The 21545-nt window shown below is 44.7% G+C and overlaps 2 protein-coding genes across 7 annotated transcripts in view; both read right to left on the minus strand.

Moving 5' to 3' along the window:
* Window positions 1-6377, minus strand: part of MICAL1 (microtubule associated monooxygenase, calponin and LIM domain containing 1) — a 48778-nt gene extending 42401 nt beyond the window's left edge. The window contains exon 1 of one of the 2 annotated variants that reach the window (XM_072997459.2): window positions 6239-6377. The gene's annotated coding sequence lies outside the window, so the exon portion shown is untranslated. The remainder of the gene's footprint in view (window positions 1-6238) is intronic. The other variant, XM_072997460.2, reaches the window with a different exon arrangement.
* Window positions 6378-10012: 3635 nt separating this feature from the next.
* The window catches only part of LOC110081298 (inositol 1,4,5-triphosphate receptor associated 2), a 34543-nt gene continuing 23010 nt past the window's right edge, over window positions 10013-21545 (minus strand). For 3 of the 5 annotated variants that reach the window (XM_072997462.2, XM_072997461.2, XM_020797887.3), the window contains 7 exons: window positions 20402-20549; window positions 16236-16285; window positions 14387-14437; window positions 13484-13563; window positions 13245-13385; window positions 12308-12430; window positions 10013-10657 (listed from right to left, as the gene is read on the minus strand). In XM_072997462.2, the coding sequence (XP_072853563.2) occupies window positions 10498-10657; window positions 12308-12430; window positions 13245-13385; window positions 13484-13563; window positions 14387-14437; window positions 16236-16285; window positions 20402-20549 (753 nt within the window). In that variant the 3' untranslated portion in view covers window positions 10013-10497. The remainder of the gene's footprint in view (window positions 10658-12307; window positions 12431-13244; window positions 13386-13483; window positions 13564-14386; window positions 14438-16235; window positions 16286-20401; window positions 20550-21545) is intronic. The other 2 variants (XM_020797896.3, XM_078392759.1) reach the window with 1 other exon arrangement.

Here is a 21545-nt window from a genome sequence, read left to right on the forward strand (position 1 = left end):
GATGAAAAGTATACTGAGCCACAAAGGCTTTTAATGGATTGATGAACACCTGTTTTTATTGATGTATGTTGTCGGATATTTTAAAGTTAACTTTAAAACTAATGATGTTTTGGTTTAATCTTTTGGTTTAATTATGTTTTAATGTAAATGTTTTTGTTTATTTAAAATATATGTTATTTTTAGTTGTTGTATACCACCTTGTGTCCTTTTATTGAGAGAAAGGTGGGATATAAATAAAGATAGATAAAGAAGTATGAAGATCCCAAACTAAAAACCTGAGCCAGAGCGTAATCCCTTCCAGAATTGCCTTAGTTTCACTCACCTGGTCTGATTATCACCCATTAGCAATACTGTACCTACATTTCTGGATGGAGATTTATATTTAGACTTATATCAGACAAGGCAGACATGCTCCTGGTCAGGTGACAGACACACTTAGAAGCAGGAAACCATCCTGGTTTGGATGCAATAGCAGATCCTTGAAGAATCCGATTTGCACTTAAAAGGTAGTACTGGGCTCAGGTTTGGATTTTGATGTTCAAGCAGCAGCTGCCAGGAGTATCTCATAACTCTTTAGGCATATGTTCCCATGGCCGAACCCAACAAGGTCAGGCCTGGCTGCATGAGCCCATGGTTTAATTACATCTAGACCAGATTCTGTAGTGTGTTCCAAATGGTGTTACTGTAGAATGGCCATCAGTTCACCCTAAGTTTTCTTGACATTCTGAAATATTGGGCTCTTTTAAATATACGAAGGAAGCTATCTTGATGTCTTCATGTCTCCCTGCCACTTTCAGCTTTTCAAACAGACCATGATTTCACTGACTTCAACTGTGTGTTGCAATTACGTGTCATCAAGTTGCTTCCAAGTTATGGTGACCCCATGCGTTAATGACTTCCAAAAGATCCAGCCACTAACATTCCTGCTCATATTTTCCATCCAAAGGCTGCAGCTTCATTTATTGAGACAATCCATCTCATGTTCGGTCTTTTCGCTCTTTTTCTACTGCCTTCCACTCTCCCTAGCATGATTTTCTTGACCAGTGGCTTTTGCCTTCTCGTGATACATCTAAGTGCAATAGCGCCCATTTGGTCATTAGTGAGAGTTCAGGCTTCACATAGAACCAACTTCTTTGGCTTTCTGGTGGTATCCATAAAGCTCCCATCCAATCCAACAGTTCATATTGTTCATACTACCTGTTACAAACACAGAATTTCAGAAGGCATTTTCAAATGCAATCGCCCTAGTCAAGCAGTAACAGCTACAACATCCTGATTTCACAAGTCAAAGTAAACTGCATACTTGATTTTTTACATGCTAACACTACAATAGGACAGTTATCAGCAAAAGGACAATGTTCCTATCTTGGAAGATTTTGTATAAATACGCTGGGCTGTACCACATGAAGTATTGACACTTCAAGACTGAGAGCAAGTGGAGATTATGCAGAAAGGATGAAAGGAGACAAAAAAAGAGAGGCAAAAATGTCAAAAGGACTTTTCCAAGGTGACATAAGAAGCCAATGGCAGAACAATAAACTGATCCTAGGTGTTCCACATCTCAGGCTACCTTAAACCTCCTATCTATATCTTAGATTAGTTATACTTTTGCAAAACAAGATGCCAAAATCTTCCTTCCTGTTTTCATGTGGAAATCCACTATTCAAACTTGTTTACCAGGCTGTCCAAGTTTCATTTACCAGGAGTCCCATCTACAGATTACAAACTTGTTCTGGGACTGTACTGCAAACGATTTAAACTGTTTTTGTTATGAAGCAGTCTGAATCTTGGGCATCTATACATCAAATTCCCATTCATAGGGAGACCACAGATGGAGGGGTAGGGTGGGGGAAATGGGACATTTTCCACTGATACCCCCATAGCAATTGTGATGATTCAACAGAAGAAGATGAAGGTTCTGAAATGCTTATTTCTAGTTGTTTATCCCCTCTCCCCATTGGCTACTGTAACAAACACAGACAACACCAAACACAGCTGATGAACAAAAGGCAGGAATGACAGAAGATTTATCACTGGCTCTAACTCACAAAGTGAACCACTCATCATCATCAGGATCTCTTGGGACACTTGCACCATATCCGGTCTTCAACAATGTCAGAACATTACCCCTCCCTTTTGCAATGGAGTAAGAGAGAAGTAGTGCCAAGTTATTTTCTCATTGGAACAAGCCCATAGGGTCTAGAAACAGTTTACATTGGAAGTACTGTACTGACTGATCCAGGAAGACATTTAAAAGAGTACTAAAAGATATAGTTAGTTAGTTATTATTAATATTTGGTCAAGAGATAACTGCAAAAAGGAATGATTCATAAGGTTGCAATTTAAAAAAAAGATTTTCCATGTTTATAATTTACTGTAGAATACGTGTACAATAATCTGGATTTGTATCTCAGCTGTCACAGACATTCTGAACTCAAGATTTCCCATATTTTTCCAGTTTTCAACTAACAATATTTTAACTTTGTGCGCAGGTAAATGTCATTTGTTTCCAGATCAGAATCAAAGTACAGTATCAACAGAATATGTCACATGGAATGGAAAGAGGCTGCATCTATGTAACAGGAGCCAATTAATTGTGTACCATAACTTGATGGATGTGGCCTTCTTTCTTATACCTATGCCATTTTGGGAACTTGACAAGTTGAGGGTCACAGCTACCCACTTCTGTTTTAGAAGATCCCTAGCTTGTTGTGACATGGAAATCAGGAACCATTGTTTCAAATATGCTCTAATTTGTACAACAAACCAGCAAAACACTAAAGAATTTGTAAACTTTGTTTTAAATATCTAATGTTTATTTTCATTATTGGCTGGATCCACTTCTGAGTATTTATTCTCTACTGGAAAACCTTCAGAGGTGTCACCGTAAGTCAGAACTGACTTGACAGCACATGATTATTGTTATGTATTCTAAACTAGACCTCTGGTTTACACATGCACAACTGCAAGGTAGGAATACGTCTTGCTCCTTCTGGCAGTACCAGGGGGGAGAACACGTGAGCCCAAGACCTCAATCAAGCTTCTCGCTTGCTTGAAGGGATGGGAACATGTGGTCCTCCAGATGTTGTTCATCAGGCAGCTCCTCATCGCTGGCTCTGCTAGTTAGAACTGACAGGCAATGCCATTCAAGAGTTTCTGGAGAGATGTGTAAACTCCCTACTGGCTGGTTTAGCATTATGAGGGAACCCTAATACAGCTTAATGCAGAGGCAGCAGGCACATCCTGGATGAAAACAAGGCTTAATTACTCAGATTTTCTCCAAGCAATTTGTGAAAGCATCTTACCAACTTAATAACCTTAGCGTGAAATCCTATGTGTATGGTGACAGAGAGGGAACAGCCAGGGAAAATGTTTCTGAGCATCCTGGAAGGGCACTGGTAATGCTGATGCTGCTAAATAATGCTTTGTACAGTACATGTGTTAGAAACAGCAGGGCTTTTCTGCAAGTCATTTTTCACATTTTTTTAAAAAAATTGCCTCGATGAGTATCCTGCATTGGGCTTATCAGGCACCTTAAAAGAAAAATGCAAAAATGCAAAAGACAAAAATGTTGTGGCTCCTTAAAAACTAACAGCTAAATGTGATCTTCTCAGAATCAAGACATGAGGGCTTCTATGCTACCAGCACCTAGTCTTTAGTTAAAAATGAAATTCACAAAATGAAAGATGGACGTAGTAGAAAGGCTAATAAGTCATGCTGCGTGTCCTCCATCCTGTCCAGTGAGGGACTTACGTTTTGGTGTGCTATGCAACGCTCATCAGCCAAAGGGACACCAGCTAAGATGTGGGGTGAAGAATAAACTGATTTGGCTTGAACATTTTCCTCATAGCCCCGTCAGTAGCTGGATGAAATGTTGAGCTTCTGCTGGGCTTTTTTCCTGAGGGAATCAGTGTGGCGAAGACATGATGCCTTCTCCTGCATTCCCTTTCCCTTCTAGTGGGCTTTCGATGGGGAATGAAAGAAGGGAAATGTTCACGATAACAGAACAGGTAACATTTGCTGATGTATTCAGAGGAAGAGTTCAACTGAAGAAAGACCTGTTGAACAAACCAGCCTAAACTAGCACTCGGGACACAAAAAAGAGGAGGATTTTGTTTTTTTTGTTTGCCAAAAAAGGAGTTTCTATCTAGAGCCAAACTTCTAATAGTTTCTTCCCATCTACATTCAGATGCTGTCCTGTTCCCATGCCCTCTGCTCCTGCTGTCTATGCAAAGAGTGCAAGAGAGTTGAGTTGAAAACTTGCTCTGTCCCTAGTAAAAAGTCTAGCAGGATCTGTGGCTCCCAGGAAGCTGGGCTATGAGCTTTTTGTCTGCAGCGTTCTTGGCCCTAGTGCAAAGCCTCAGCAGGCACAGGCCTTCCCCAGATGAAGCACTTGGTTGTTTTTCCACCAGGAGAATTAGGCTGCTAGGAAAGTCAAACAGCAATTAGGGGAGAATATGAGACCTAAAGAGAGCCCTACAGCTACGCTCTTCCACTTCCGCAAGTATCTGCCACCTGGCTGCTGAAAGGAAAGCAACCCATCCGGATGATTAAGTGAGAGTCAGAGTCCGCGTGCAGCCTGCAAACGTAACTGCTGCCGCACTGTATTTTTATCAGTCCCTCCAGGAAGTGGTTTTCTTTTCTCACAGGGGTGGGTCATGATGAAGTAGCATGAAACACTAAATATGCCCTTCATATCCTGGTTTTGCATTGCAACTACAGGAGCACCTATACCGTCAACAAACACCATGTCCCATCTCTCAGGGGAAATACAATTCCAATCAGCCACAGGTCTCATATCCCTTCTTTCTCCCCTTTGTTTTCCATTTGCTCAGGCAGTACTTCCTGTGTACAGCAAGGGGCGTGTGTCTTCTGGGGTTACTCATAATGCAGATGGTAGGCTTTTACCTCATTTCAGCACTGAAACTGCCAGAGGCCAGGAGGAAATAAGCCTCTCAGGAAGTGCCAGCTCCCTTAGCCCAGGTGTGAGGTTATCAAGACTGTGAAACAAAGCCCAAATTAGGCCTCTCGTGCTTAAGGTGGTGGAATGCCCTGCCCGTCTTAAAAATAGGAGAAGATGCCTGCGGTGGTGCCAAAGAAGAGTCCTCTTAGAGAGGATGGCAGACAGGTTGACTTAAGGACAGAATAATAAGGTGGGCAGCACAACAGTGATATGATCCTGTCTAACTGCTTGGAGCCCTTGAACACTGGGGGGTGGCACTGTAGATGGAGACCATGCAAACCTGGTCACAGGCACTGCTGTCAATAAGTCACCTGTGTAATAAGGGCACTGTTGGCAGAATTACAACAGATGCAGCTTTCCCGGGCCCAGACGCTGCCATGGTGTTTCTGCCTGAATTTCTGCCAAGCATTAAGGCCACCACATCCTTTCTGGTGGAAAGGAGAGGGGGGGGGGTTATATTGGCAACCTTTATCTGCTGAAAGCAAGCACTAATTGAAAATGAAAAGACACTTTATGGAACTTTAAACAAGCGAGGTGGGGAACACATATAACTCCTCCCACGATCCACGTGGGCCAGAGAGACAGGACCCGGAATCTGATCGAGTGGGTACCCCGAAACCCTTCGATCTCCCCAATCATCCGCCTCGTCTGCAAGATCCCGGAGGATCGCTCCCCGCGGATGCCGGGGCGCAGCGCTGAGACCAGCCGCCTGCTTGGGCGAACAGCCTTCGTGCTCGCAACGTAAGCAGCTGGAGCGCCCAAAGGTTAACTTTCCTGCGCGTTCAACGTCGCCACGGCGTCCCCGAGACTGCGGGCAGGAGGAAGACAACCGTCTCCGCCGTTCTGGGCAGGGAAGGGCCATCTCGGCTCGACGTGCTTCGCAACTGCTGGCCGCCGAGGCGGATCCCCTTCCGTCTTCGTCTCCCCCACAACAAGAGCACAGCCGCCGCCCCCCTAACTCGGGGCGGGGGAAGAAGCGAGCAATGCCCGGCTGACCCCTCAGGCTCAACTCCCTCCCTCCCCACCACCCATCCGCCGCCCCTCCCCGCCGCCTCGGAGTCGAAGAGCGGGGCTCCTCTAGCGCTAGAAGCAAACCCGATCTGCTCGGCTTCCCGCTCCGCTTGGGCTGCCGGGCCCTTTGGTAACCGGCTTGGCTATAGCGGTCGGGCGGGACGGGACGGGAGGGGCGACGGAAAGCGGCGGCGCACTCTGCACACGCTCAGTCGCACCCTCTACCGCAAGAGCCCAAGCTAGCCCACGCACGCGAGGACTTACGGTCCGATCTGTCCGCGGTGTCCGGGGGCTGGAAGTAGGAAAAGGACCCGGCGCTCTCTTTCCGCCTGGCCCTTGAGCCAGGCTGAGCGGGGGAAGAAGAGCGTCAGCTGCCGACCCGCCCCGCCGAGCATCCAGCCTCCGGCCGGCGATCGAAGTGCCTCCGTCCAGGCAGCCGGCTTTGCTCTCTCCCTCTTCGCCTGCTGCGCCTTCCTCCGCCTCTCTCTTCTTCGCGCCGGACGTGGTTGGTGCCGCAGGCAGTGCAGGGAGCCGCACCCCCCACCCACCGGCCGCGCTCAGCTGAGTCCTTCCTGGGCTTCTGGATCGGGAAGCGCGGCTGTTCCCCTCCAGTCCTTCTGCGCCCCCCCCCCCGACGTGGCCCGCTCAGCGGGGCGGTCGAGACGCGGCCAAGAGCGTTGCGGGCGCTGGGCTGGGAAGCGGCAAGAGTCACCCAGCCTGGGTGGGGGCGGAGCTTCGTCGCCGGCCAGGCGCTCCGTGCAGTCTCTCTCTGGGTCATGCCGGAAGATTTAGGCAAGACCATGAGGAGGACGGGAGTGTCAGCAGAATGAAACTCAGCCTTCCCTCCAGCCGCCTCTTGATTTATTTTGTTCTTTCATCTTGAGTCCTTGTCTATTGATGTACTATTTGTTCTATAGTTTAAATGGTTTATTTTATATGTTGTTAGCCGCCCAGAGTCGTCAGTTGACTAAATGGGCAGGGTACAAATTCAATAAATAAATAAATAATAACTGTTATAACTGAAACGTGACATCCATGCGTAATACTAACAGGAAGCTAAAGGGATGCGGGCTGGGATTCTCCGAAGTTAACAACGGTTTGCAGGGAAAAGAGGAAAACAAAATGTGAGATGGACTGACCGAAAAAAAGCCCCACATCTCAGTCTTGAGTTTGCAGGAACTGAGCAGGGGCTATCAAGGACAGGATCTTTCAGAGGTCACTCATTCATAGAGTTCCTGTAAGTTGGAGATGACTTGACAGCACATAAAACAACAACCGTTGCAAAAAAGCAGGGACAGTTGGAGGTGAAACCATTCTTCTTGCTGGTTTAAACAAAGGAGAATTTGAAGCCTCAATTTGTTCCACAAGTGGCCCTGTGTATGGTTATCATCTGCAAAACTGAAGGTGCTCATTTACTTATATCCAGGGGCAAATTCTGGCATGTGACCGCAATGCAGGTCATTATGTGTTGTGGGTTTTTGTTTTGTTTTTTGCTTTTAACCTTTTCTCACCCTTTGAAACACACATGCAAACAGCTGCATTACGGCCACCTGTAGCCTAATCCACACAGGAGGGAAGCACACGGTTTGGGTGAAGTAGCAGTTGACTTGCATGGATTTAGCCCCTCCAAAGCTTTCCTCCATAGGAAGGTGTGTGTGCTTCATGCAGACACAATATTGCTGAAGACGAGTGAAGCTGTGGCCAACCCATGAATTAGAGTTCACTCGCTTGCAGAAGTGAACTGGGACTTGACTAAAAGCTGGCCAGTGAGGCAAGTGCTGGGGATGGGTTGGCAGCCGCCGCTACCGCCATCTGCCACCACCATCTGACCGTTCCTCTTGAATCCTGTGGCCATTGCCTTTCACTGGATAAAGCAGCAGCATTTCTCCTGTTTGCACAGTGCCCCTCCAGCACTCTGGAAAACTGCTGGATGTCATGTTGCATCACGCTGAAACTAGAAAGCACCCAATGAAATTCATGTGCTTTTAAAAAAAAAATACAAGATGTTCAGAATACACAGGAAGCTGCCTTATTTTGAGTCAAGTGTCGGGCCATTTAGCCCCTATTGTTGACACTTACAATAGCATTCCAAGCCAGATTCTTTCCTTGCCCTCTTTGGAGTTCTCTGGGATTACCTGGTGATCTTCCATCCGCTTGTTAACCAGGTCCAAGGCTGCTTAGCTCCTGATATCAGGTAGCGGCCTTTTCTGTTCCTATTACTTCCTGTATCTATTCCTGTTACTTCCTGTATCTAGACCACATTGTCCCTCTCGAAGGCTACATTTAGATGACAGCTTCGCCCATGGCAGATTTAGTAACACAGTGCCAAACTAGCAGTAAAGGGGAAATGGTGGGAAAGAGGAAGTGTGTGAGTTATAGGGCTCACTTCCTACTTTGCTGAATTGTGTCATGACCTACAACAATAATCCTGCTAACTCTCAACCTGCCATTTGGAGCAGCAGACATTAATCTGCAAAGGGATCAGCCTTTATCCTGTGCCATGTGCGAGCCTCACTTATGCTCCAAGTGACACACCTGAAAGACACTTTGCTTGGCCGCACCCACACATTAGATACTCCACCTCTTTCCTATGTGGTATTTTGTGCTAGGCTCCCGTGTGTGTGTGTGTGTGTGTGTGCGTGTGCGTGTGTGCGTGTGCGCACGCGCGTGTGCGCGCATGCATGCACAGATGTGTGTATCTCGTTAACTTTGCTTCCCAAAAAGGCATCTCTGGTCTGCTGACCTTGGAGAAAGTTATCCTGTTTTGGACCCAGAATCCCCCAACCCTCAGATCTGAGTGGCTGGGGCACTGGGAGTATTAAACTGCCCTGGGTGGACTGATGTGCTTTACCTGTATATAAAACATGCTGAATGTTGAACAACTACAACATGGAGGGAGCAAACATTGCAGTTTATCGAAACACACCTTGCAAGAAGGAGCCTCCCCTGTTCCTAAGATCCCACAGAAGGAAGGTGTGTTGTGTTTGCAATTGACATGTCAGTGCCTCTGAAAAACCCTGTTGACTGCTCTGTCAGAGGTTTCTTACCCTCTTCTGTTTCATCCTTTCCTGAGGTAAATAACACGTGGTCTCTGCATCCTATGGACAGCTTCAAAGTGGATGTGGAACTGTGCAATTGGTCATACAGAACAACTTCATGGGGTTGCATCGTTCTCTCAGTTCCCACCCCACTCATTTATTATTTGTGTGTCCAGATATCCCATTTTGACCCTTGACAGATGTGCACTTCTCCACAGGGGAGGATTTAAGGTTTGTTTCACAACAGGAAAACATCCAGCTTAATTGTCTCAGGTCCAGCCCAGGACATTTGGCTCCTGGCAAGATTTCTCTCTTTTTTAAAAAGGACAAATTGGCACCTCCGCACTCCTTACAGAAGGCTGCGACTTTGGTGAAGAGATGGCATGTCCCAGGGCACTGTCTGGCACTGGGGCAGCTTCAGAAATGCGGGTCAGGATGCCTGGCATGCACACGGCTGACCTCCCACTCTCTGTTGCGCCTCCAGCAAGTGAGGGCAGGGCCATTCTGTCTGCGGCTTGTCCTGCATTGCTTGATAGAAAGCCTTTTCATTGTTGGGTCTTGCCTAGCAGGAGAATGCTAATTTCTCTTCCTTTCCTGCAGCTCATGCCTGTTACCTATACTGTATGTAAGACCCATTCGGCCCAATACTGTTCACAGCATGTTTTCAAGTGTTGCTAAGCCTGGGTCCTGAAGGAAGGCAAACCCTTCTCCCAGGCCTCTCTCTCTTTAAGGCAATGCCCTCAGCTGCTGCAGGATAGCCTGAGCACCACCTACTGGTGGTGAAGAGTGGTGTGCCACACATCCTTTCCTCCGCAATATGACTTTATGCAATCAATGCTACCCTCATGCAGCGGAGCCTTTTTAAGAATTTTTTTTTACGACAAGTCTCCCTGATCAATGTATGTAATTATGGATTTCTACCATGCTTTTGCAGTACAAAGTAATCAACACTGATAAAACCTGAGAAACCTTTTCTGTTCAAGGATGAGATAACCACAAATACTATATAAATATGTGATTTGCTTTAAATTGAGCAGCAGCTGAAAGGAGTGACCAGTTATGAAAGGGTCTGGAGCAGAAAAGCCCAGGACTGCTTTGCGGACACATCCTTGAACATGCCACCTCCATCCAATGATTCCTTTCTTACACCTGCTCATTGACCCAGACATTGAAGGATATTAAACCTCAAAATACAGGAGAAACACCTTGATTCCACTTCTTCAAGGACTTGTAAGTATTACCTCATTAAGCCATGTCTCAACAAAGGTGTGCACTGGGCATATATACGAAGGCCATGAACGGAGAAAATGTCCTTAGCTATTTGCAGATTCCTCCAGAAGTCTTCACAGGAGTCAGACATGAGTATCCAGTCATGCACACTCAGCAGTATCTTTTCCCCCAGTTTTAAAAAATTTGGATAAGTAAACAGTGTTTTGGTTTTTGGTGGTATGATGTTCTGGCATGGTTATTCTGCTCCTTCCATGCTTAGAAGTCAGAAGTTATAAATGGATATTGTTTCTGCAGCTCCAGGAACCGGATCAGAATGAGGCAAACAATACCCAGAAAAAACAGCCACATCAAAACCCAGTAGTACGTGGGCATGGAGAACCAGGCTTTGCAATACCCCCTTTCAGCTCCTTTGGACCTGCCAACAATAATAAGAATAAAACAATCATCCAGTGATTAGTCAGCTATCAGCCTGATGTTCTGCCTCAATATAGGGAGATCAAGCCAGTTAACCAACTCTGCAGATAAATTCATAGGATATTCCAAGCATTTATACGCTTCAGGATTACTACTTCAAAAGTAGTGTGGGCTTGATACTTTTTAAAAAAAACGTAGTGCCACACTAACAACAAATTCTGTACCCCTCTCCCCAAAAAAGGAGTTGAGCTCAACAACCTATATAAGTATGCATGTATGTACATACGGTGCTGTTTGTTCTCTTGTATTTCCAAAAAGGGATAGAGACATTCTTTAATTAAAATGGTCAGAAAGAGCATTCTGAAGTTCTTTGTAGATTGAATTCTACATATAATCTCTAACTCTAGGCAAGAAATATTTTTATGCATTAAAAGCCTTCCTTGGTCAGACTAACCAGTCACATACGCAGATATCCTGTTCCCCACTGTGGCCAGTCAGATGCCTCAGAGAAGGTCATAAGCAGGACATGAAGACAATTGCCCTCCCTCCTATTGTAGCTCTTAGCTATTTTCATAACCTGCTGCCTCTCGATCTGGAGGTTGCAAACTGTCATCCTGTTGGTAAAATACAGTTTTGGATGCTTCTCCTTAGGTGTCTGTGGAAAGCCACTAAACTTGTTTGAGATGGACCCTCCCTCCCTCTTCTCCTCTCCAGAGACAGAGGCATGAAGATGTAGCTCCACACTAACTAGCCATCTAACTGTTTAAATGGACAAAGTCATGAACAGTAAGCAAAGGCTCTTTTGTTCCCTTTAACTAAGAAGCATCCAGACCGATCATTTCCCAAAGTAGGGAGGGAGACAAGCCACATTTCTCTGCACTAAAAAGGGAATAACCAAATGCCAGATCCCTCCAGCATATTGTGAGTCACAACCATTCGTGGGTGTATCACCCCTGAATTTGTCTCATCCCTTTTCAAAAGTATCCGATATAGACAATTTCCATAAATGGGAAAAGTACTGTGTCCTTTTATCCTAAACCTCCCACTGATCATTTTCCTTGGATGAACCCCATGCTCTATTTATTGTGTGTATGAAAGAGGAGAAAATCTGTCCCTATTCATTTTCTCAATATCATGCATCATTTTACAAGCCATCCTTACAGGAACTGGGAACTTCTGGACTACAACACCCACACTCAGTTATTACTGGCTATTGCTGACTGGAGTTTCTGGGTTTAACATCCAAAACATCCAGATGGCAAAGGGTTCCTTATTCCTGCTCTACCATGTCATTAGTTTTTCTCTGCACTGTGGTGCAATCAGCTGCTCCAGCTTTCCTTCACAAGGTGCTCCATTCCCTCATCATTTGGGCTCCTCTTTATTTTCCCCTTTTCCAACTCTCCTACCTCCTTGTCTGAGATGTTGGTAACTAGTATGGTGGATTAAATTTCCCATGTGCTGGAGAAGGGCTAGAGCAATCTAACACTGTTTTCATATATCTACAGTCATGATTAAGGGAGCGAGTTAAACCTTTCTCTGATCTTCTCTCAAATGGCTTTAGAGAATGGACTGCCAATATTCATGATACAATTTTTTAAATCATTGGGAGAAGGCACCGTGTGCGGAACGCAAAGGCAGAAGAAACACTCACAGGAAAACATTGGTTTCCAATTCATCACACTCTTCCTCCCCTTCCTCATGGCCCTGTTCTTCATTGGCTTCTTCCTCTACTGTCTTTCCAATGCTGGTTCTTCTCCTCAGTTCTGATCCTCTCCTGGGAGGAAAAAAGAGCAGGGATCCCTTATCCCAATTCCTATGCAAATCAATCAATCAATCAATCTTACAATGCAGCTCATAATACCCAGTGGAATTTTCAGGAAGCCAAAGGAGTTCTGAAGCTCCCATCTAATTTTGGAGATGGGCTAGAGAGGCAAACTAAGGGTCAAACTGAATGATAGCTAACAAGTAATGAGAAGCAGAGCTCTCTTAAAAGGCAAAAAAAGTCTGATTTTCAAGCATAAGATTTCATCACTTCTACATGTTGCAAATTTGCTTGCTTTTGCTTCAGTCCAGAGGAGGTAAACACAGGCCTCATTTATATGGAGCTTTGTTGAAACTATGTGTCTGAAGGGGGAAAATGCTTTTAATTGTAACACTGGTGTTTCATTTAGCTTTACCTTACGTGACGTGCTTCATGATATAAGAGGGCTCCTTTTACTTGGCCATCTTGTTTCTCACACATATCCCAATGTTCCCCACATGAGATTTGCAGGGTGTCATTGGCCCATGGCATCCAATATGCACATGCTAGGAACTGCAGCCCAATCTTGGTTCCCAGGTGCATGTACACAAGCATTCACATTGTACATGTGTGCTGCAATGCTGGTTCACTAATGGCAAAAATAACCGTAGCTCAGTGGAAAGCCATATCTTAATAGGCAGGGAGCCAGACTCTCAAATTACAGCTACCTTCACTACCCAGATCTCTGCTCTTCTTTGGCAGACCAGACCAGCCCTGGATGAAGTGGGGATGTGGAATTGCTTTCCCAAAAACGAATCTAGTAGGAAAGCTGGGCTGATAACCGTACCTTTCTGTGCAATAACTTCTGCGTGTGTCACCCTCAATGCTATTTGTCCTCTGCAAGTTCAGATGTGGAATGTTGGAAGATCCCGCATGCAGAATAAAGCTAGTATCAGTGAAATCTTCTTGAGGGAAGAGGGGGTGTCTGCTGGGAAAAGGGATAGACAACCAGGGATATCAGGACTAAGCAAGACAACTTTCCAGAAATGAATGAAGCTCTGACATCTTCCATCAACCTTTCCCTACCTTTCTGGGCTTTCTTCCTCCATTGTTGTTGGCTTAATGGCTTCTCCCTCTGATCCTTGTCCATTTTCAGAACTGTGAATCTATTGCAGAAAGAATAAGGAGAAGAGGAACAGACGCCTTTTCTGTTCTGTGGCTCAGTAGGATTCCTGCAGCGTTAGCAGCTTTTATAGGAAACCCATACAGCCATGCAAACTATAGCTTGCATTGGGAATAGCATGTTTCTAGCCCTCATGGTCTGAAATTTGAAACTGTGAGCAAGTATAGAAAAACCCAAATGCAAACCCTACAGGAGGTTTTTCTATACTTGCTCAGAGGGTTTGTATTTGGGAGAGAGATGATCCATAGGGTCCCTTCCGGCTCTGCAGTTCTAAGATTATTATTATAAACAGCAGCATTAGAGGAGTCCATTGCTCTCTCTTTTTCCTCTGCTACCTGATCCCTTTTCTATTCTTGTTCACATACTAACACAGATACAGCAGAAGAGGAGGCAGTTCCCAGAAAGGTGGTCCACAGAGAGCACAAGTGGGCCTAGAGCTTCCAGACAATCAGACAATGCTTAAGGCTAGAGGACCCTCGTCCAAGGGCTGCAAATAGCTCCTTAGCCTCCAGGTAACTATTTCAGTTTTATAGGTAGTGGCACCACTATGAATTTGGTCACTGCAGCCAGCTGGAAGTCTTGAAGGCCAACACAAAGCATGTTGGTTAGTAATTATTCATGAAAAGAAAGAGCTGCAACTCTCTCTCTCTCACACACACACACACACACACACACACACACACACACTTCTCTCTCTCTCTCTCTCAACTTAGCTTTCAAGAAATGTGTAGACAAAATAGAAATGTTGTCCAAGATAGAATGACAAGCACACATAAAGGCATATAGTAAGCGCAGGGATTCCTTACTGTTAGCTGCCTGGGAATAACTGCAATGCTGACTCTACGGCGAGCTGAACCCTGGGATAGAAAGGAAGAATAGAGGTTACTAACAGGCAAGGTCAAGCATTATTTGGGAGGAGAGGGTGTTGATACTAAGCTGTGACACCCCAGCTCCACAATCCCTCTTCCCATATGTGCCCTCAAGCATGATTTACAGCAAGATTGACAACATTGGCAAGTTTAGGGGGACATAGTTTCATACCTAGAACTTTCCACAGACCACACCAGGTCTGAAAATAAGCAAAAGTGGCAGAAAAATTACAGGTATTCAAAAACAGAAGTGCTCAGATAGCCAGATATATTCTATAACTGGAACATGGCTACCCAGAGAGTAGTAGTATTGTCCTGAGATTAGGCCATGCTAGTGTATTAATTACTGTACATGTTCATACTGTATTGGCTATCCAGTTTAAATGTGACATTAACTGTATGGAAATCCTTTGTTTTAAATTATGCATCTGTTATTATTTTTGAACAAAGCTTGAGACAATAGACAAAGAGTCTTGAACAGTTAAAAGATTAATCCAGATTAGGGGACCTAGTGATTTTTCTGAGGCTGCTGGACCTCCCATTCCCAAGATTGGCACAAACCCTCCAGGAAAGATGCACCCGGACTGCCTTCCGTGGAGGGAAGAGGAGGAACACTTCTGGTGATGTGTCATGCTGGACCACCATCTTGTTTGTCCTCATCTTGTGGCCATGTACAGCAACTGCTTGCATGTCACCAAAAAGGAGGATTGACCTTCAAATGGAGGCCCATCCTCCCTCAAGAAGGACTTATGGCCACCTTATTATGATGTCTCCCACAGCTGTTGGAAGAACGCCTAGCTCCAAGGTGGTTTTCAGATGAAGGTGATGTGGTGTTCCACATGATGAAGGTGGCCACATGATGAAGGTGGCCACATGATGAAGGTGACGTGGTGTTCCAGTGAAGCAAGACTCCAACAATGGTCAGCTCAGATGACAGTCAGTGGATGTCAATGTTAGTTCCACCACCACCACCCAGGACTCTGCTGCCTGAGGCATCCACCTTACTTCAGCTCAGGACCAGCCTGGTCTTACCCGCCATTTCCAAAAGGCCCAACCAGCTTGTCCAATTAGAGGGAGTTGCCCTTTAGCAGCATGTGGATGGCCACGAGTCCTCCAGCCCTAGTTTTACCTCCATATCACTCTGGATGAATCATAACAGACTTTTTAAGCAGTTCACCTTTCTACCCTCTTGGCCATGTTCTCTCCTGTGCAAGCCAAGGCAGAAATACATATTGATAGGGTAGAAGGAGAACACACAAAAATCTTTCTTGCTGTTCATCCTGGAAGGAAGGGACCTACAAGCCTTCTGGGTGTTTCAAAGCTCATTATAGAAGAAAATGACCAAGTTTCATAATAAAGAGAAGAGGCATTAGGGTGGTGGTGGGGCATCCTAAGGTTTAGATGAGAAGTCCCTTGGCTACCACTTAATTGTTGTTAATGGGAGTTCACATGACAGTTTCCACCCTCATTCTGCAACTACTGCCATCTGGTTGCTTTGCTGCTTTGGTTTAAGAACAAGACATCACTGCAAATAACAGGCCTTGCTCAAACTGGAGAGGTTGCTTAAATTTGTGCCCATGCCAATAGCCTATAGGGTGGCATCAGAGGATGAAATGCATAGTGTCAAAGGTCATGACCCTTCTAAGGGGACAATGAAGCCACATGTCTGACCCCTCTCTTTCCAACCATGACTGTACGGCTTCAGGGGAATTGTAGGTCTGGCTCCTGTTCTCTGCAAGGTCACTGAAAGAGCTGGACAAAACCCTTGCACCCCTCACTTTCTTACCTGTTGAAAGAATCGCACTGGAGGATGCTTCACTCTCTGCTCCCCATCATCTGTGGAGACAAAGACAGACCCTTATGGGCAGGGGGCACAGAATCAGTTCAAAGCACAGGCTTTAAATATAACAACCCTCTTTGTTTAGGAACACTAAACAGAGCTAGGAAACTCTTCAAAGAAAACCCTGGAGAACTGTTGCCTCATCAGTGTAGACAAACTGAGCTATATATAATCTGACTCAATACAAGGGAGTTGCTTATGCTCCTGGAGGCAATTATTCAGTCTTGCTAAGTTGTTTTATGCCCCGCATCTGGCAGACAAGGGGGCTACAATGAAGGTGAATGGTTTTACTTATGCTGCTTTAGTTACTGGTTCATTTTAAAATTGGCTTTATGACTAATTTATGATTTTATGAATCTGAATACTGATATAGAAATGTATGTTTAATATGAAAAGCCTCCTTACTTGACAAACTCTCTATATGCCCTACCTACCACTGACATGGAAGAGAAAAGGAAATGTGGCTGCTGGGCCTACTCCCTTACAAGGAGTCCTAAAATGCAGACTGTGGGATCATCCCATACCAAAAAAAAGAAGAGGAATAGGCCTTTTGTAAAGTTAATGTCTCTTAATTGCCCATTCAAGATCAAATCACCCTCAAATACTGTACTGTGCACTAAGGCAGGGATTGCTTTTGACAATGCACTGCTCCTGGGGAAGTCCATTTCTCTCTCTGCTGTTGGAGGACTGCTGCTAAGCTGTGCTGCTAAGCTCGGGGCAACAGGAAAGACAGAGGCAGGGTACGGATTGGCAGTTGATATCCTGCTACTCAGGAAAGTCTCATGGCTTCAGCCCTGCAAGCCATGGATTGACTACACCACTGCTAAAGGGAGTTTATAAGCGCTGATCATAGTTACAATCTTAACATAGTTAGAGAGTAGCCCTTGAGGAAGGTGAAAGATGGAGAGCTGGGGCTGAGGAAGGTACTGTGTATGAATGTCATTCATCACACACAGCAATTATATAAAGTTGGAGATGTACCCCATCTCTAAGCAGATTTGCTTTAGGGAGCATGTTTTCCTAGAACTACCCAAAACTCAACAGAATAATTTGTAAGTGATGAAATCTTTCACGTGACAGTTTATTGTGATGGAATTGCTCATTAGAGTTGGGACACCACTCAAGATAAAATGTTCCTTGCCTTGTTTGCTCACCCCAGTAAAACAAAAAAAATGATAAACCAGCCCTAACTTAATTGTAAGATTAAATGCAATGCCTTTGCATGGAATATATAGGGTTTAAAAAAACACCCTGGAAATTGTGTCAACTTGAGATTCTGAGACAGTTACGAGGATCAAAGGTGTCAGTAAAGAGGAGAATTTATCCCTTTTGCCGCCTATTGTAGATCTGTGAAAAATCCCACTTCCAGTGTTGGCATCTGTGCACATTTTCTCTCAAAAGCCTAGATAGACTTCGGAAATGGGATTTCCCTCAAGAGGTGTGGAAGGAAAGCATTTAATTCCTCTCTCCATGCCTGCTCTTTGCCCGCCCATAGTTGGCTCCTACCTTCACCCCACTTAATGTAATCTGCCTTTTAAAAAACCTACGTGGCTTTTCCAGACATAGCACTGTGATTTTTATTTATCTGAAACCAGCAGGTGATCTTCCTTAGGGTCAACTAGATGCCAAAGGGAATATATATTCTTTCCAGTTAAGATGATCCATTTCCGCTTTAACAATAGGATTCCCCTGAGATGCAGGACTCAGCAATTAGGCTTGAAAATTAAACCTGTGTTTATCCTGCAAACATCAGTCATAAAACAAAGCATACAAAGGCTGCAGTTTACTCCAATTTGATTCACAGCCTGTATTACAACTGAACTTGCAGTCAGCGCTCAGGAGTTCAGTATCCACACTTGGTGTGATGCAATCCACATGTCAGCCCAAGCCCCCCTTATTTTGTTCATTCCTCTAGTCCCACCTCTGCTGATCCTTTTATGATTCTCTGTCAAGCTGCTTGGTTTTGAAAGGGTTGTACAGTGTTTTGGGAAAGGTGGCAGCAGTCCAAAGTTCTTAATGTGTGCAGAAATGTCATATATCACAGGAACATATTTTATTTCGTCTGAATTGTTTCTGTTTTGTTCATATATATATATATATGAACAAAACAGAAACAATTAAAATATTCTCATCCAGAGATGAATTAGTGCTATACTAGCATATCAATACCAGTGATAATAGGATCTAGTACTAATGATCTAGTACTAATCATATATATATATATAAATAAAATAAAATGAGAGGACAATTGAGGGAAAGAACATGGGAGAAGGTGTTCCTGCAGTCTTGAATATTGCATCCCAACTACCTACATCACCAGAACACCGCTCACAGACACATCTCCCACCTTTAAGAGAACAAATCAACTGATCACACAAGAAAAAGCCCATTCAATTGTTCTGGCTTGAAAAAAGTTGACGGCCCCAGCAACAGAGAAAAAAAATAAACATGCTAGGAGCAAAAAGGGCCGGACCGATTTGAATCAGCCTTTGTGTCATGTGATCAGAAACAAAAATACTTCAAATTGACTTATACTGTAGCCATAGACATCCTGTGGTATTTGAATGAGTAGTCCCAGCCTAAGCATAAGATCAGAGAAGAGGAAAATCACATGCTATGACAAATAGATTCAGTGTGGTGTAGTGGGCACAGTGATAGAACAGGACCCTGGAAACCAGGGTTCAAATCCCTGCTTGGCTATATAAACATACTGAGAGAATGGGACTGGTAGAATATCTACTTGCCTTGAAAGCCCTATTAGGGTCGCTATGTTACGACTTGATGACACATAATTATAGGCATCTTTTGAACTTCAAAGCCTCTTCTAAAATGTGTATTATTTAGTTTGATTCACAAATGGCTCTTAACACAGCTTGAATGTGAGTTTTTTAGGCTATTGTATCAACTCCTAAAATAGCCATGTTGGCTGGAGGATTCTGGGAGTTATAGGCCAAAAAAGCAACTTCTCAAAGTTCTGCCTTTTAATAATTTGGAAGCATGGTTTCAGGAGGTCAAATTCATTTTTTAAAGCCTCACCTAAATTACTCCTGGGAATCTTTTCTAGCGTGAGGTGTTTTCTGACTCCTCAGAGGCCCCCATTACAAGACACCAGCCATTGTATATTATTACACATTGATATCTTCTCTAGGCAACACACATGGCCTAGGCAAGACGGAGATCCTTCAGGTGGGTGGCCCAGACATCAGTGGTTTGGGAAACTCCCTCTCTTTTGGGGGGTGACTCTTACCACTAAGAGTGAGGTTTGCAGTTTGGGTGTACATCTGGACCCAGCACTCACCATGGAAACCCAGGTGACATCAGTGGTCTGTCCCGCACACTTCCATCTTCGGCGGATTGCCCAACTGCATCCCTATCTTGATGTGGGGACTCTCACCACGTTGGTCCATGCACTCGTAGTCTCAAGCTTAGGCTATTGTAATGTGCTCTACGTGGGGCTGCCTTTGAGACTGACGTGGAAACTTCAGATGATGCAGAATACAGCGGCCAGAGTTCTTACAGGGGTGAAAAGGTACCACCATATTTCACCCACTCTGGTTGCCTTGCATTGCCTGCCCATTCATTTCCGCGTTGATTTCAAAGTTCTAACGATGACATACAAAGCCCTAAATGGTTTAGGACCTCGATATCTGGCAGAGGACCTCCTCCCACCCAGTTCTTCCAGAGTCACTCATTCCAGCCAGGCCAGGTGGCTGAGGGGCCTAATGCTGAGCGAGGTCCGGAAGGAAAGAATGAGGTACCGGGCCTTCTCAGCAGTGGCTCCTCGCCTCTGGAACAACTTGCCCCTGGAGATCCGCTTGGCTCCTTCTCTGGGTGTCTTCAGGAGTAAAGTTAAGACCTAACTATTTGAGCAGGCTTTCCCTCGTGCCATAATTAAATTTTGACATGTTTGCCATCTTGGATTCATAATTCACATTTATTGGTTTTACTGTTTTTTAAAATTTGTAATGCCGGCCAGAGTAGACCTTTGGTCTAGATGGGTAGGGTAGAAGTCTAATCAATCAATCAATCAATCAATCAATCAATCAATCAATCAATCAATCAATCAATCAATCAATCAATCACCATCCACACAAAGGATTGTCCCACCTCACCCCTGTTTTCTGCCAACTGCCGGTTGCGAGAGTTTTGCTGGATCAGTCTCTTCATTTCCTCCAGTTCTGTGTGATCTCTCAGGTGATGCCTTTTCAGATTCTCTACATGCTGGACCATCACTTCTGTGGCCCGGCTCATGCGTGCCTCCTAGGGAAGAGACAGGAAGGGATGCTTAAAGTAAAGCAGCAGGGTAAGATGGAGCAGTTCTCCAAAAGCCACCAAAACCGTCCTGGAGGAAGCCCAAGAACAGATTCTTTCTCAGAAACGCCAACCAACCTCTGGGAACACAACTTGTGCTTATGTTCCTGGTTGCTCAAATCATTGACAAAATTGGACGTCACATTGGGATGTTCTGTCATCCTTTGAATTTTACACCACGTCTGCAGTACTCAAGGCATGCACTTAAAAAAAATTGGCAATGCACAGGACTATTCATAGAGGAGATGTGACTGAAGGTGAGAGCACAATCAGACATCATGGAGCAGAAAGCACGTTAATATTGGACAGGGATGACTGATACAATCTTCCAGGTTTATGAAAGCAGATTTCAGAAGAAACCTGTGTTTTGGTCCTGAAGACCAATTACCAAGCAAAGCAAGTAGATTTGTATTTTCCTGGAGGTGAGAAAAGCACACTAGAGTGAATGAGAGTTCCCTCTCTTCTCACCACAAACCACCTAAAATATCTGGTTTGTCCTATGAATTGGTGGATTGCCTGGTTAAGCTGCTTAACAAGTTAAGAACATAAGAAGATCCCTGTTGGATCAGGTCAAAGCCATATCTAGTTCAGCATTTGGTTCTCACGGCAACCAACCTGTTGCCTAAGAGAAACCCACAGGCAGAACACATGAGCAACATCCCTCTCCGGTGCACGCACCCAAGCAACCCATACTGGGTCAAACTGCCCTGGTATTTTCCAAGATTGAACATGCATATATTCATCACACCTAGTAGCCTCTGATTAGCTCCATCTTTCATGCATTTGCCCAAGCCTCAACTAAATGGGCAGCCATTGCTACTTCTTGCAATAGTAACTCCACAGTTCAGCTACGTGCTATGTGAAGCTAATAAGTGAAGCAAGGTTCAAACAGGAAATTTCCATGTCTAGATCTGTTTCTGTTAGTCATTGTGCTGTATTAGCTCT

Source organism: Pogona vitticeps, chromosome 4 (assembly GCF_051106095.1).
Source record: "Pogona vitticeps strain Pit_001003342236 chromosome 4, PviZW2.1, whole genome shotgun sequence".
Classification (NCBI taxonomy): domain Eukaryota; kingdom Metazoa; phylum Chordata; class Lepidosauria; order Squamata; family Agamidae; genus Pogona; species Pogona vitticeps.